The sequence below is a fragment of the Dictyostelium discoideum genome (assembly GCF_000004695.1).
Source record: "Dictyostelium discoideum AX4 chromosome 5 chromosome, whole genome shotgun sequence".
In the NCBI taxonomy this organism is placed as follows: Eukaryota; Evosea; class Eumycetozoa; order Dictyosteliales; family Dictyosteliaceae; genus Dictyostelium; species Dictyostelium discoideum.
In genome coordinates, this window is record NC_007091.3 from 1,647,649 (window position 1) to 1,665,148 (window position 17,500).

At 23.3% G+C, this 17,500-nt stretch overlaps 6 protein-coding genes across 6 annotated transcripts in view; 1 reads left to right on the forward strand and 5 right to left on the reverse strand.

Annotated features, from left to right (window-relative positions):
* Nucleotides 1-484: 484 nt before the first annotated feature.
* Nucleotides 485-1,397, reverse strand: DDB_G0288539 (hypothetical protein; the record flags this gene model as incomplete). Its single annotated transcript, XM_631582.1, has 2 exons — nt 485-717; nt 833-1,397. 2 exons carry the CDS (start codon nt 1,395-1,397, stop codon nt 485-487), a joined length of 798 nt encoding a protein of 265 aa, XP_636674.1.
* Nucleotides 1,398-2,110: 713 nt separating this feature from the next.
* Nucleotides 2,111-4,481, forward strand: DDB_G0288531 (hypothetical protein; the record flags this gene model as incomplete). Its single annotated transcript, XM_631583.1, has 4 exons — nt 2,111-2,684; nt 2,721-2,803; nt 2,908-4,179; nt 4,251-4,481. 4 exons carry the CDS (start codon nt 2,111-2,113, stop codon nt 4,479-4,481), a joined length of 2,160 nt encoding a protein of 719 aa, XP_636675.1.
* A 128-nt stretch (nt 4,482-4,609) lies between these two features.
* Nucleotides 4,610-10,969, reverse strand: macA (cell fusion related protein; the record flags this gene model as incomplete). The annotated part of the gene is made up of 3 exons (XM_631584.1): nt 4,610-6,091; nt 6,212-10,603; nt 10,718-10,969. 3 exons carry the CDS (start codon nt 10,967-10,969, stop codon nt 4,610-4,612), a joined length of 6,126 nt encoding a protein of 2,041 aa, XP_636676.1.
* Nucleotides 10,970-11,248: 279 nt separating this feature from the next.
* Nucleotides 11,249-12,726, reverse strand: maoA (amine oxidase; the record flags this gene model as incomplete). The annotated part of the gene is made up of 2 exons (XM_631585.1): nt 11,249-12,508; nt 12,616-12,726. 2 exons carry the CDS (start codon nt 12,724-12,726, stop codon nt 11,249-11,251), a joined length of 1,371 nt encoding a protein of 456 aa, XP_636677.1.
* Nucleotides 12,727-13,107: 381 nt separating this feature from the next.
* On the reverse strand, nt 13,108-14,698 carry DDB_G0288535 (hypothetical protein; the record flags this gene model as incomplete). Its single annotated transcript, XM_631586.1, has 3 exons — nt 13,108-13,505; nt 13,596-14,260; nt 14,367-14,698. The coding sequence occupies 3 exons, from the start codon at nt 14,696-14,698 to the stop codon at nt 13,108-13,110; spliced, it is 1,395 nt and encodes a 464-aa protein (XP_636678.1).
* A 237-nt stretch (nt 14,699-14,935) lies between these two features.
* The window catches only part of DDB_G0288537 (hypothetical protein), a gene marked incomplete at both ends in the record, with an annotated part of 2,766 nt that continues 201 nt past the window's right edge, over nt 14,936-17,500 (reverse strand). Inside the window, 3 exons of the mRNA XM_631587.1 lie at nt 14,936-16,633; nt 16,750-17,294; nt 17,404-17,500. The exon at nt 17,404-17,500 is cut by the window's right edge and continues 201 nt beyond it. Coding sequence (XP_636679.1) covers nt 14,936-16,633; nt 16,750-17,294; nt 17,404-17,500 — 2,340 coding nt within the window. The remainder of the gene's footprint in view (nt 16,634-16,749; nt 17,295-17,403) is intronic.

Consider the following 17,500-nt stretch of genomic DNA (forward strand, 5'->3'; position numbering starts at 1 on the left):
TATTATTATTATTGTTATTATTATTTTTATTATTATTATTTTATTATTATTTTAAATGTAATAAACTAATAAATAAAATTAAATAATTAAATAATTTAAGAGTTAAAGAATAAAAAAAAAAAAAAAAAATAAAATTAAAAATAAAAAAAAAATTAATAAAAAAAAAAACACTTCTAAGGGGTTGGTAATTAAAAATAGAATCAAAATTAAAAAAATAAAAAAAAAATAAAAAAATAAAAAAAAAATAAAAAAAAAATAAAAAAAATAAAATAAAATAACAATCTTTTTTTTTTTTTTATTTTTTTTTTATTAATCTAGGGGTAAATATTGAATGGTAGTGGTGGTTAAGTTACATTTATTTTTGCATTGCAGAGTCGTCGGATATATTACTTTTTATTATTTTTTTTTCCAATTTTTTTTTTCTTTTTTTTTATATATATTTTATTATTATTATTATTATTATTATTTTTTTTTATCTATTTATCTATTTATTTAAAAATTTATTTAAATCAAATAATTCTTCCTCTAATTTTTTCTTTTGTTTTTGTAATTTTCCAAACGATAGTTTTTCTTTTTCTTTTACAATCAATTCATCCAATTGATTGTTTTCGATCATAATTCCTTTATATTGATTTCTTATAAATTCAATCTCTTCAATAATATTAATATTTATATCATTATCATTATTTTTATTATTATTATTATTATTATCAGTTTCTTTATTTTTATTTTTATTATTTTTATTATTTTTAAAAGTTAGTTTTACTTTTTTTCCATTTTTTTTTATTTTTTTTTTTATTATCTTTATTTATTTTTTTTATTTATTACATACCTAAAATCATTGGATCATCAAATTCATTATTGGATTGATTTCCAAATGAATAATCAATATTGTTAAATAAATTGGAAATTAAATTAATGATTTGATGTTTGGTTTGTTCCAAATGTTGATTTTCCAAATTATAATTTTCCAATTCTTTATCCAATAATGAAAATTCTTTTTTAATTTTAAATTCCAATTGTATAGTTTGTTCGATTGATGGTTTTTTAGTGTTTTCAATATTTTCCAATTGAAAATATAATTTCTTAATATCATATTGTTTTTTCGCCACTTCAACTTTTAATTGATGTGATTCCAACTCTAATGATTGTAATCTTTCACAATTTGTTTTCTTTATAGTTTCATTATATTTTAAACTGGAATAAACTTGTTTTAATCTTTCACTTTGTTTATTAAATAATATATTTAATTTCATTATTTGATTCTTTAAAATTTCATTATCTTTACAATTTATATTATTATTATTATTATTATTATTATTATTATTATTATTATTATTATTATTTATTTGACTTTTTAAATCATTGTGAAAATTATTCTTTTCTTCTTCTTCCATTTTCATAAATTAAATAATTCAAAAGATAGAGTGAATAAAAAAAAATAATAATAAAAAAAAAAATAATGTTTAAAAGACTAATAGATTTAAAATTGTATTTATACTCTTTTTTTTTTTATTTTTATTTTTTCAATTATTAATTTTTTTTTTTTTTTAATTAAAATAAATAAATAAACATTTGATTTAATTAACCCATGTTTGTAAATCACGATAATATATTATTAATAGTTTAATGACATTTTTATCCATTTATAGAGTTTAGTTTTGTTTTGTTTTGTTTTTTTTATTTATTTTATTTTTATTAATTTTATTTTATTTTATTTTTATTTTTTTTAAAAAAAAAAAAAAAGTGTGTGTGGGTTTAAAATATATAATACAAATGTGGTAAAAAACAGTATTTTTTATTTTTGTTGGATAACACCGTTCATTAAAAAAAAAAAAAAAAAAATTAAAAAAAATAAATAAAAAAAGGAAAAAAATTTAATAATTAAATTAAGTTTTCAAAATAAAATTTTTTTTTTTTATTTTTTTTTATTTTTTTTCTAAATTAAATTTTTTTTTTTACTTTTTTTTTATTTTTTTATTATTATTATTATTATTATTTTCCATTCATATATACCATCATCACTTATTAGTTTAAAATTACAAATATAAAATAATATAAATTGGGAAGAGGGTAAAAATTATTTTCCATACAGCTTCAAATCAGTATTATGAGTAATAATAATAGTAGTAATATTAAAAAGAAGCTTCAAGATTCAGACACAGACAATAGACATTTAAAAAAGCTTGAAAATTTATCAATAAATAATGAAAATAGTAATATCAATAATACCAATGATGAAGTAACCAACACAACTCTAACTATAAATGGTTTAAACCATCCAATTAAAGAAAATAAAAATAGTAGTAATAATAATAGTAATAATACCAACAACAACAACAACAGTAGCAACAACAATAACAATAATAACAATAACAATAACAATAATAACAACAATAATAACAATATCAAAAATAATAATAATAATAATAATAATAATAATAATAATAATAATAATAATAATAATAATAATAATAATAATAATAATAATAATAATAATAATAATAATAATAATAATAACAATAATAATGAAAATAAAAATAAAAATAATAATTGTAAAATGAATAATGTTTATTCAAATACAAATAATGTTTCACCACCAGTTTTTTCATTAATTAATCAAAGTTATATCAATCCAACTCAAGTTTTTATAGTTTGCTCAAAATGGACAAGTTTCTTAAATGGTAGAACTGTAAAAAACTTTTTAATATACAAAAAAGATATAAATAAATCATACACAAAAAACATTCCATCCGATTTAGTAGCATTAAATATTAATACTACTTTGGAGGATTCCCTATATGTAATTATATAATCTTATACAAAAAAAAAAAAAAAAAAAAAAAAAAAAAAAAAAAGGTTAACTTTTATTAAAATTTTATTATTATTTTAAAATTCATAAAATAGCTTTTATCAGAGAATGGAGTAACTTCTAGCCCAGTAATGGAGGAAGATGACGAAGTTAGTTCATCAGATGAAGATACAGAAAGTCATGCTTTTTCTGAAGATAGTGATAGTGAGGATAGTTTAAATAGTAGCGGAGAATATTTTGAAAATGGGAATAACAATAACAATAATAATAATAACAATAACAATAATAATAACGATAGTTGCCCAACAGTTCATGTGGTTAGCCCAGATGAATTAAGAAGTATGAAAAAACATGAAAACCAAAATGATTGTGATAACTTATTAAATGATAGTATTTCAAATAGTATTAATAGCAGCAACAACAACAACAACAACAACAACAACAACAACAACAACAACAACAACAACAACAACAACAACAACAACAACAACAACAACAACAACAACAATACTGCATCAATGAAAAAGAGGAGTAATTTTTATAGGGGTAGACACAATCGTCATAGTATTAAAGGAAGTAAAAAAATAGTAACTCCTTATCATAATTTTAATCACTGTACAAATGGTAATCATAGTGGTAAAGATAGTTATTTAAGATCAAATGGTTTAAATAGTTCATCAGAAAGTGTTGGTAGTAATAATAGTAATGGTAGTAGTAATAGTAATCACAATAATAAAAATAATAATTCTAAAAATATCAATCAATTTAAACATATTCAACAACAACAACAAAATCACCATCAACCACAACCACCTCCACAACAACAGCATTTACCACAAATTCCTGCAAAAAAGAGATATAAATATAGAGGATTGGTTGGAGTATTGGATATTTTATCATTTATGTCTTATTTATTGCATCGTAGAAATATTTTAGGTATGAATCCAGATCATATGAATATATTGAAACAATCATTAAAACAAGTTATAAGCTTTTCAACATTAAATGACATGAGATCAGTAAAGGATGATATGTCACTCTTACAGGCATTGGAGGTATTGGTCAGTAAATCTCCCCCCTTTAAAATTCATCGTGTACCTGTTTTCAACTATGATAATGAATTGGTAGGAATTTTATCACAAACTGATTTCCTTTACTTGGCTAGGGAAAATTTACATCAATTATCAACTAATTCACATAAATCCATCAAAGATTTGAAATTAATGTTTCCTGTTGTTTCCTTTACAGCTGATACTGTCACAAAGGATGCTTTTCAATTATTAAGACCAAATAGAATTAATGGTGTTGCAATAGTTGATGAAAAGACTGGTCGTTTAATTCATTGTTTATCTTCTGACGATTTAAAGGTTTTTATTTATATATAGTAAAAAAAAAAAAAAAAAATTATATACAAATACTAATTTTTTATTTTTTATAGAATATAACAAGTTTAAAATTTGATTTATTATTTAAACCAATAAAAGAATATTTAGATTCATCTGGTGGTGTTAAAACACCAATGACAATAACAGAGAATACAACATTAGTTGAAGTTATTAAAATAATGTGTGACCATAAAGTTCAAAGATTATTTACAGTCGATAAAGATTTCAGACCATTAACAGTCACAACCATCTCCGATGTTTTATTAATATTACTTAATTGTTAATGAAAAATACATTTAAATAATAATAAATAATAGTTTTTTTATTATTAAAAACATAAAATATAAATAAATAAAGTATACAAATACATACTTAAAAGTATTTTTAATAATACATAGTTTATTTGTTTTTGTTATTCAGTTTTTAAACCAGTTTTAATTGATTTTTTTAATATTTTAAAATATTTATGTTTTAAATAATATTCATAAAGTATAAATCTATATACTAGTGTTCCAATTATTAATGGTATAAGCAAAAGTAATAAAAATATAAGAGGATTAATTTTACTATTACCATTTCCAATGTCATTATCATTTGGTGAGGGTTTTTCTGTTTGATTTGGTTTAATATTATATAAAGAAAATGATTGAATTGAATAGTCATCAATAATGTTATAATACTTTCCTTGGATATATGCATATATTGTTGTATTTACACTAATTTTTAAAGAATTATTAATTGAGAAATCATAATTTTTAAAATTATATAATGGAGGAATTGATTTATAATATGTGTCATTATAATTTGAAATATAAATAAATATTAAATCGTTAATATCTGTTGTGGAACTTGATACTAAAGAAATCAGAGTTGATGGATGGAATGATGTTACTAATGGTACCATTTCAATTAAGGGTCTATCTCCATAAACTGTTATTGAAATTGTTGCTTCTGTTGAATAGAGATAATCATAAGGTTGGTTTGATTTCTCAACGGTTGCAATTGCAACTATATAATATACACCAACATAGTTTGGAGAGAATTTACCAACATATTGATAATCATAAGTTGAGCCAGTTGGTTGTTTAATTGCATCAATTAAAAGTGGTATGTTGGATTTGGAATTCGAATATTTAATTGAGAAAAATATTGAACAACTTTCACCTGGATAAAGTGTTGTACAACTCATTGTGATGAATTGATTTTTACTTTTATCCAAATAACCTCCTTGACCTGGATTAATTATTGGTTTGTTTGGACGAAGATATTTCTCTACAGTGTAAATGAAATCTAATATATTACTATTTGCTTTAAAACTATTTACACACATCATTAAAAAGATTGTAATGGTTTCTTCAGAATTTGGTGATGATAAAAATAAACTTGATGGAAATAGTTGAGATTGAGGTGATGGGATTGTTGCTGGATCATTTTGATTTGATGAATTTATAAACTCAATAACTGGTAAACAACCATTATCACAATTACCATAGATTGTTACATTTTTATAATAGGTACCTGATGGTTTTGAAACATATGGGTCAGAACATCTATCTCGTAAGATGATTTCAGAATTTGATGGCTCTGAACAAATAAAATCCTTTGGACAATCAATTGCACTAATTGAAAACTTTTGATATGATAAACTTGGAGATAATTTCAAAATTAAACTAGTTCCATTTAATGGTTGTGAATCTTCAGTTGCATCACCATTACCAACTTCAACTTTGAATGATCCAATATGTTGAAAGTTTTTATTATTTGGATAAATTCCAAAATCAAGAGAGTTTGAAATATATTCACCATATTGTAAAAAAATTGGAGGATCCATTTGATATGTATAAACTAAAACTTTACAAATTTGTTTACTATTTAATAATTTATTAAAAAAATTCTAAAAATTAAAAAAAAAATAAAAAAAAAAGAATTTTAAAATTTATTATGATAATTATTAAAGTGATTCTATTCTATTCTATTCTATTCTTTTTTTTTTTTTTTTTATTTTTAAACTTACTTTAAAATTTTTTGAACAAATACAATAATAACCTTTTTCAATTGAAGATATATTAAAAGGATTTAAATATTCTAAACTATTTGAAACTTGAATATCTAAAGATGATTGACAAACTGATAAATCACTTGAACTTTTTATTAATGTATATTGATATAAAGTTTTAAGACCAACTAATAATGAATTACTTTGAATTGTAATTAAATAACTATTTGAATCTTTTTGATATTTTGATTTGATAGTTGGTAATAATTGATCGAAATCAAATGTTAATTTAAAGTATTTTTGAGTAATTCTTGAACATGCTTGATTTATACAACCAATGGCTCTAAGATGTAATAAACAACCAAATTCAGGTGTTGTACATTGAATTACTAAATAATCATCTTGAAAATATTCTATACCACTGGAGCTATTTAATAGTGGTGGATTAGTAATACCTTGATCAACTATATCATAAAATATACTATAGTTTTTATAAAAGGTAATGGTAGTAATTGAAGTTGAAGTTGTATCCTCTATGGATGGTATTAATATTTTCAATGGTACACTATTGGTAAAATTAATTTGATTAGGTGGTGAAATTATTGGTGGTGGTATGGTTGGTTGAACTTTATAAATGAAATCACCTGTAAAACTGAAATATTGATCCAATTTAGAAAGTACTTTAAATGTAATATTATTCATACCAATGGTTGGTTCTGCAATTAAATCGACACCATACTTTGGATTATATTTATTACTTGGAGGATCTGATAAATCAGTTGAATAATAAATCCATGATGATGAAATACTATTAATTGATGGGGTGGTTTTACAATCAATTAATATAGTCACCTTTACATCAAAAATAAGTGTATCACCATTGGAGGCAGAGTATGGTGATGGTGTTAAGGTACAATTAATTAAACCTTGAAATTTATAAATACTTGAGGCAACATCGCTACTTAAACGACCACTCTTAAATGAACGTACTTTTAATTCTATTGTATCGATATTTGTAAATGTTAAACCTTGACTAGTTGGGAAAGCTATTGATGTTTCAATTGGATCACTAGAATCAATTGTATAACGTAATGTATAGCCAGTGGTAACTTGAATATCGTATACTAAATTCACTATTGTATCAGTTTTATAGGAACCAGAAGGTAATGTAAAAGTTGGTGCTGGTAATGGTGGCATACAAGAGAAACTAGATTTATCAAATGAAAAACGACCAAAACAACCACAACTATTGATTTCATTTCGAGGTAGTAATGAAGTTGGTGGATAAATATAGCTTAATGATGAGGGACTCTCTTTAAAGGTTGGCATTGTTGGACAAGCAATGCAAGCAAATGGCACTACACTCTTTGGAGAAACAGTTTCATAATCTATATCAATTTGATTAGCTTGTAATGGTAATGTTGATTTTGGAATCACAATTTCAAACTCTATAAAATTTGAAGATTCTGTTGAAATTGAAATTGAAATATCTTTCATTGTTGTTGGATTTGGTAATGGTGTAATTGATATTCTAGAGATTTTAGTTGTCGATGGTAAATTTAATATAACATAGCCAAAACCTGTTTGACCACTCGTACACCAATAGCTATTTGCATTATCATCGAATAAATTATTACAGGTATTACCAGTACCATCATTACTACTTGATGAACATGATATTGGTTTAATTTGTTCACCTCTTTCATTAAAAATTCTAACTGAAAGTAAACCAACTTTTTTATCAATATTATTTGAATAATAATTATCACTTTTATTATATTGATAGACTGATGAAATTAAAAGTTGTTTTGTTTTCAATAACTTAAATTCACCATCAATACAATCACATTGAGATGGATCATTTAAATTTCTAAATGAATTTGTTGGACATTTTGATAGACAATAATTTAAACCACCATTAACTACAAATTCTTTTGAAGTATCTTTACAATGACAAGTACAATCGGTTAAATTTAAAGCCAAACCATCGGAATCTAAACAAGATGAAACACAATTACCTTTACATAAAGTTTCACCAATTTGAGGATCACATGAATTAATAATCATATCATTTGTATTTTTATAACCTAATTCCTTTGGTGATAATGCTCTGTTATAAGTTTTAAATTCATCAATCATAAAAGAGATTCTATTAAATTGTGAACCACCAATATATTGATAGTTTGATTGAGCATTGAAAGCTGTAGTTGTGAATATAGTCCTACCAACTCTTTCACCATTTATATAGAAACTAATGATATTATTAGTTTCAACTATAACTGCAAAATGAAAGAATGATGCTGGTATTACCATTGAAGGTACTGTTGAATCTTTGAAAATGATTTGTTGTGTTGATGGGTTTGTTATTGAAGGTGTAATTGTTTTGTTACTTGCAGTGTAAATGAATGATAATTCCCATGATTGATAAATTCCTGTAATACCAACAATAGAATCAATGTTTGGTAAATTTGCTGTATCAATTTTTAACCACATTTCAATTGTAGTAGCACGATTTAAAAAATCTGTTGGTAAAATATTACGTGGTGAATTATAATCTGAATTTGTGAAAATCAATTGATATTTTGGAGTTACCAAACAACTATCAGTTATGCCATTTGAACCGAACCCTAATCTATTTGAATTAATAGTGAATGCAGATGGTGAAGTTGGTATTGTACATTCATATATTGTGTTATTCATTAATGGTGAATAATAACCAATTGGAGTATCAATACATGGTTGAAGGTTATAATTATCCCAAGTACCTAATTTATATTGTTTTGGTAGACCACATAGGTAAGGACAAAATGGTGAAATACCAATTTTACCATTGCTCAATAGAAAACTGGCAATCGTATTTTCAGGAATATCTCTACAAATATCACAAACACCATCGAAACCATAATAAAAATTCACTGTAACATCAGTGACACATTCACTGTGATCATAATGTCTACAAGTTGGATAAGGACATGAATTTGGTGAAACTGTTCCAACGACTGGTGGTATAATTATTGGTGGTGGATAAATGATTGGTTTATTTGTTGATTTTGGATAAACTAAATTTAAAACATATCCATCTTGTTGAAATAATAATGAATCTGAACTTTTTACTACATTTGAAAATAAACTAGATGTAATAAATCTAACATTATTCTTATTACCAAAATCATACATTAAAATATCAGTACCACCACCACCACCACCATTACCAATACCAACTAATTGTCCTGTACCTGATAATTGATTTAAAATTGTTAAATCTAATGTTGTTGATTCTATCTTTTTTACCAAATCTCTACAATAACAAATATCTTCAAATGTAATCTTTTTTGATAAACTATAATAAAATGATGATGTTGTTGAAGAAGATGGTGAAATAATTTGATTAAATGATTTATATATTGAATTTATAATATTAAAATCACAATAAAAATAATTTAAAGAAGTTGATAATATTAGAGTACTGCTGCCACTACCTGAAGTTATTAAATTTGAACTTGATTTTATTAAATTTGAAATTAAAAATAAATTTGATTCAATTGATTTTAAATTATTAAAATTTAAATTTTGATACTCTCCAATAATAATATTCTTTGATTCAATTGATAAATTATTTAATAATAATAATTCATTTACTAATAATCCGATTAAAGTTGAACTGGTAGTAAATTCTAAATAATATTCTAATAGAGTTTGACCTGCTTCAAATAAATTTGGAATTTGAATTTCAAATTGATTTGTTGATCCAAAAAATATATCAATACATGATAATTGATAATCATTTAATTGTTTTAAATCTTTTAAAATATTTGTTAAAGTTGAATTTATTGATAAATTATAAGTTGATGATGAAGATGATACTGCTGCTACTGTTGAATAAGGAGAATAATCTGGTAAAAATTGTAAAATATTTAATAATGAATTTAATGAATTTAAAACTGTATTAATTGAATATGATGTTTGATCAATTATTTTCGATTTTAATGGATCTGATAAAATCAATGGATCAATTGGTGATAAAAGTGATTGAATGTTTTTTGGAATTGGTGGTTGTGATAAATTTATAAAATTATTAATTATTAATTTAATTTGTTCAATCATTTCATTCCAATATGAATTTGAACGATTATATTGATCAATTGATTGATAATTACTTAAAAATGATGAAACATAATAAAAATAGGTTTGTTTTGAAGAGAAATAAGATTTAATTGAATTCTTTACATTTAATCCTTTATCAATAAATAATAAAATTATTTGAATATCTGATAAATTTGGTGAATCATTATCAATACATCTTGAAATTGGTAAAATAATTTTACAATCTTCTAGATTATTATTATCTGTATAACATTTTAATTTTTCATTAAAATTAAATGAACTATTTTTAATATTTTCTATGTTTAACTTTTGTTAAAAAAAAAAATAATAAAATAATAAAATAAAAATAAAAATAAATGAATATGTTAATATTTTATTTATTTTATAATTATTATAATTAATAATAATTTTTTTACAAACATTTAATTTATTTATTGAAGGATTATTATTTGAAAAAGTATATTGTTCACATGGTTGTGATTTTTTATTAATTATAAATGATGGGGAATTTAATGTAGTTGGATATCTAAATGAACTATAAATTAAATTTGAAATTATTGTCGAATAATAGTTCTCCCATTCAATTTGTGTTTGATTATAAATATTTTCACAATTTGTTTGTGTGAAAATTGTGAAAAATAAAAAAATAAAAATAATTTTTGGGAAAAGCATTTTTTTTGATGGAAATTGGCGACCAAAAAAAAAAAAAAAAAAAATCTAAAAAAAACTCTTTTTTATTTTTTTTTTTTTTTTTTCAAAAACTCAAATTGGAGAACTCAATTACTGAGAGAAAAAAAAAAAAAATTTAGATTTTTAATTTATAGTTTACAATCTAAATTTTAATATTAAAACTGTAAATTAAAAAAAAAAATGAAATAAAAATATATTTTAGTAAAAAAAAAAAATAAAGAATAATACATTTTTATGATTTTTTATTATTTATTTATTTATTTATAATTTTGAATTTAATAATTTATCTTTAATTTCTTTTGAAACTCTAAAACCTGATTCTAAGGCACCTTCCATATAACCAATCCAAACTGAAGCAGTTTCTGTACCAGCCCAATGAATTCTACCAACTGGAGCACGTAAATGTTCACCACATTGGTAGAGAGTACCTGGACTAGTGTAACCTAAATAACAACCACGTGAATATTCTTCTTCTTTCCAACTTTTCTCTAAAAAGATTCTTGGAGATAATGCTTTTGGACCCCACCAACGAGCATAACAGTCTAAGACGGCTCTCTTTCTTTCTTCTGGTGATTTTTCAGCCCAATCTTTAGCGGCTGAAGCAGCAATGAAACCAACGATAGCTGTTTTCTTATCGTCATGTGAAGAGTCATCATAGCAGATAAAGATTGGACCTTTATCAGAGATGGCTTCAGCTGAATAACCTTCTTTTCTCCAGAATGGTTCATCATAGATGGTGATGGTTTTAATGACGGAACCCATTGGCATTCTTTGAGTGAGTTCATCACGTCTTGGTGGCATAGATGGTGAATAATGAATACGGCCAGCCAATGTTGGTGGAATTGCAACAACAATGTATTTTGAACGATAAGTTGAACCGTTATCAGTTTTAATGGTACATTGATTGGCATCTTGAATAATGGAACGCACTGGTGCATTTAAAGTGTAATGCTTCTCACCGATTTTCTTTGCTAAACCTTCAGAGATTTGTTGTGAACCACCAATTAAACGATCTTGTTGTGCTCCACCATGAATATCTGCTAATAAACCATAGTTACCAGCTGTACGAATGAAATGTAAGAAAAATAAGAAACTAACTTCAGTTGGTTCTGCGGCAACGCAAACACGACAAAACCAATCGATGATGGATCTTGCGTCATTACCTTTAACATTCTTCTCCACCCATTGTGCTACTGTTAACTGATCATATTCCTTTGATTTACTATGTGCATATGGTTTATCTGGATTCAATTCGGCTGATAATTCATCGATCTTGCTAATTGACTCGAATAATCCTTCTAAATTATAACTCTTATTTAAATTACTAATATTACCTTGATAATAAACTTTCTTACCATTAATCTCTAATACATGTTTACCTTCATCATATTGTGGGAATGATTTAACTCCAAGTTCGTCACATAATTCTTTTAAATATTTATGTGTACCTCCCATCCATTGTCCGCCTAAATCAAACCAATAATCTTCAACTTTAATTGACTCTGTTCTACCACCAAATCTCTTTTTTTTTTTTTTTTTTTTTTTTTTTTAATTTAAAATTTGATTTTTTTTTTTTTTTTTTTTTTTTTTTTTTTAATTAAATTTTTTAATTAAAAAATTTTACTTACATCTTTTGGTTTTAATACCATTACATTTAAACCAGCTTTTTTAAATTGATAGGCAGCATTTAAACCTGTTAAACCACCACCAACGATAACAACATCATAGAGTGTCGACATTTTCGTTTTATTAATATTACATACACACCCAATTGTGAAACGAATTGGAAAAAAAAAAAAAAAAAAAAGTAAAAAAAAAAAAAAAGAAAAAAAAAAAAAAATCAAAAAAAAAATCAAAAAAAATCAAAAATAATTAAAATATTTGACCTCATAAATAAAAATCTTTCTAATTTAAAATATTTGAAATTTCTATTATTTCTTCAAAACCACACATTTTTAATTTTAATTTTTTTTTTTTTTTTTTTTTTTTTATGCTTATTTTAAATAGTGTTTGCAATATGTAAAAATTTTTTTTTTTTTTTTTTTTTTTTTTTAGTAATTAAAAACCTTTTTTTTTTTTTTTTTTTTTTTTTTCAAAACCCAGGATTAATTAATTTCATTTTAGGTTTGTGTTTTTTTTTCTTTATAATTTTTCCAAACAATTAATGATATTAAAAAAGTTATAATAAAAATTAATCCATTTAATGCATATGTTGCTTGAGGATAATAAATTCTATTACCTGAATTTGCTGTGAAATATGAATAAATATTTTCGAAAATTAAAGAAGCCAAAAAAGTTGCCATTGATCCAATTGCCTGAGTACCTGTTATAATAGTACCTTGTAAATTATATGGTATAGAATTTGAAACAATTGATTGAATTAATGATAAATTATTTGTACCATTTGCATTTAAAGCACTACCTAAAATCCATAGATATTTACTATATCCTGAAAATACCAAAGATATATGTGCAATTATTCCAACATTAATACCAATTGATACAGTTTTTCTAGGTGCTTTAGTTATTATTATTATTAAAATAAAATTATTAGTTTATTGTTTTAATTATTATTTAATTTTTTTTTTTTTTTTTTTTCCCCACTTACAAAAATATTTTAATAAAATTGGAATAATTAAAACACCCCAAATTATAATGAAAACACCTTGACTACCTAAATAAAGACCATTTTCTTTTGAACCCCAATTATACATCAATTCTGAATAAAAATAATAACTTGTATTTACATCCTCTGATGAAAAACTCATTAAAACATAAATTAAAATTACAAATGATATAAAAGGTGAATTTGAAAATAAATTTTTAATCAATTTAAATGGATTTAATGTTTGATTATTAGAATTATTTGTATTAATTTTTTTTTCAAGTTTTGCATTTTCAGTACTTTCTTTTAGAAATGGTATAATTGAAATACATAAAATCATTAATCCACCTGCTACTAACAAAATAATATATGATGATGACGATGATGATAATGATAATGATGATAATCCAATGAAAATTAAAGGACCTGTTATAACACCAATTCCAATAGATGCACCTAATAATGAGTATAATAATGGTAATTGATCTTCTTCCGATAAATCTTTAAGGAATGAAAATATTGCAGCAGCCGCTGCATTACTAATTCCAGCAAAGGTATGAGAAACATAAAAAAAATATAAACAATTTGTTTTTACTGTTATAATACATGCTACCACATCTAATATTGACGATCCAATACCTATATACATAATTGGTTTTCTACCATATCTTTAAAAAAAAAAAAAAAAAAAAAAAAAAAATAAATAATTTATATTTTTGTCATATTGATATCCTTCAGATTTATAAAATTACAAGAAAAATTATGATAACTTACTTATCTGATAAATTTCCAAGTAAAGGTCCAAATAAGAAATAAGTAGCATATGGGAGAGAATCTGAATATGATTTATAATAACTAGCTTTTGATTGAGTTTCAAATATTGATAAATTTGGGAAATTATAATTTACATAGTTTAAAAATATATTTGGTATTTCAATTGAAAAAACATAATCAGACATTACAGCCAATGTATAAAATAAATAAATTAATAATAATTGTTTAAAATATTTATGGTGTCTTAAAGAACTTTTTACTTTTATTTCATCATCAACACCATTTTTATTTAGTAATGGTTCTTTTGAAGATTCTTCATCATTTATTAACATTATTTTTTTTTTTTTTATGAAAGACTTTATTTAAAAAAAGATTTAATAAAAAAAAAAATTAAAAAAAATTTAATAAAAAAAATATAAAAATAACCAATCAAAAAAAATAGTAGTTTGGATATTTTTATAAAAAAAAATAAAAAAAAAATATATTTCAGATATTTTTTAAAAAAAAAATCTTGGTAAATTTACAATTTTGTAAAAAAATTAAAAAAAAAAAAAAGAAACATATATCGGTTATTTATTTTTATTATTATTATTATTATTATTATTATTATTATTATTATTATTATTATTATTATTATTATTATTATTATTATTATTATTATTATTATTATTATTATTATTTTGGGGCTCAGTTGTGGTTGTTGTTTTCTTTAAATTTTCATCTAAGGATACAATATTTTCATTGATTGTGATTTGACAGAGTTCAACTATTTGGCCTTGTTTTAATTTACTGATTAGAGGTAAATTTTGGGAGGTTACCCACATTACCATATTATATCTACTTGGAAAAACTTTAATCTGTGTTGTTTCAATTAAATCGACCAATTCTTGAATTTCTTCCTCAGTGAAATGACATTTTTCAGCCTTATGAGGGTCAGCACCACCAAAATTATCATCCTTATAGTAAATAGTTTTGGTGGTATAGTCAATATTGAAACTGTGAGTCTTGGCTTTTTCAAGTATTTTTTCAAAATGAGATCTATGTACACGCATTCCCATCATTGCACCTAATCTTGGAAGAATTACTTTAAAAGTTGGTTTAAACCCATCCTCTTTTAATCCTTGAATGACGGTGTACAAGTTTTGTAATGTTGTATTATCATTAAAATTTGATGGGAATTTAATATTATTTGGTTGATTCTGTTGATGTTGGTTCTGTTGATTTTGGTTTTGATTTTGATTTTGATTTTGATTTTGATTTTGATTTTGATTTTGATTTTGATTTTGATTTTGATTTTGATTTTGATTTTGATTTTGGTTTTGGTTTTGGTTTTGGTTTTGGTTTTGGTTTTGGTTTTGGTTTTGTTGATTATTTTTTTGGTTTTGAGGTGGAGATTGTTGTTGTTGCTGTTGATGATGGTGGTGTTGCTGTTGTTGTTGTTGTTGTTGTTGTTGTTGTTGTTGTTGTTGTTGTTGTTGTTGTTGTTGTTGTTGTTGTTGTTGTTGTAATTGTTGAATGTGAAGTTGTTGGATTTGTTGTTGTTGAGTTGGTGGTTGGGATAATGAGAGGAGTGAAGACAAAGAGTGAGATAAAACTCCGTTATTTAATAAAGAATTTGAAGAACTTGATGTTGAAGAGGATGGGGAAGAAGAAGAGGACAAAGAGGCGAATTGCTTTGGAGTATTTGGGGCAGATGAAGATAGTGGTGATAAATTTTTTGGAGTAATTGAGCTTCCACTTTGGAAAGTTGAAGGCATAATCAAAGTTAACGTAGCTGGTGATAATGCCGAGCCAGATGACGATGATGATAATGAAGGAGATGGTAAAGGAGAAATATTACTACTACCTCCTCTACAAAGCCCGAGTGATATTGAAAGTGGTAATGGGGGTGAAATATTTCCACTACTACTATTCATTTTATGTTGTTGTTGTTGTTGTTGGGACGTTGATTGTGGCTGTTGTTGTTGTGATGATGATGATTGATTTAATGCATTTGATGAAATATTTGCTGATGAATTTGCCAAAGATTGAGAATTTGGTGATTGTAATGGTGAATAACTTAATCCTGATGTTAAAGGATTACTTGGGGGTGGTGGATTATTTAAATTTAATTTATTAATATTATGGTGAATTTGGCTTTGTTGGCCATTATTTATAGGATTACTATTGTTTCCATAGCTACTTAAACTATTGAAATGTAAACCTGATAAATTATTTTGATTATTTTGATTATGATGTGATAAAATTGGGCTACTCATTTGAGTAACCTTTGAACTATTATTTATTATATTATTACCGTTGCTGTTATTATTATTATTATTATTATTATTATTATTATTATTATTATTATTATTATTATTATTATTATTATTATTATTATTACTATTACTATATTACTATTACTATTACTATTATTATTGTTATTGTTGTTGTTATTATTGTTATTATTATTGCCATTTAAATTACAACCATTGCCGTTGTAAGATAAATCATCGCTATATGGATTTAAACTATAATTTATATTTTCAGAAAAAAAAGAATGTGTTTCATTTGATACATTATTTATATTTTGATTTATATGATTTATATGATTATTATTATTATTTTGGTTATTATTATTATTTTGACTATTATTATTATTATTATTATTATTATTATTATTATTATTATTATTATTATTATTATTATTATTATTATTTTGGTTATTATTTTGGTTATTATTATTTTGATTTTGGTTGTGAAATGTTGGTACAGGGCTAACAAGAGTGGAAATTTTAATTCCTCTCATTGTCAAAGGTTTGATAATAGGACTATCATTTGCAAATCTGTCCACTAATATGATATGTAATCCATTTGAAACTTCATGGTAATTATCAAAAATGAACTCCCATATTTTGCTTACTAATTCTGATCTATCACTTTGGAAAACTTTGGAGGAAAAAAAAAAAAAAAAAAAAAAAAGAATTGAGGAAAAAAAAATATTAGAAAAATGTTTAAAAAATAGAATTGAGGAAAAAAAAGAATATTTAAAACCTACTCTCAAAATATTGGATTCCACCAAATTGTGAAATTTCTTGTTTTATTATATTATAAGTTGATGGGGTAACAGAATTTCCGGCATTCGAAATATCGGA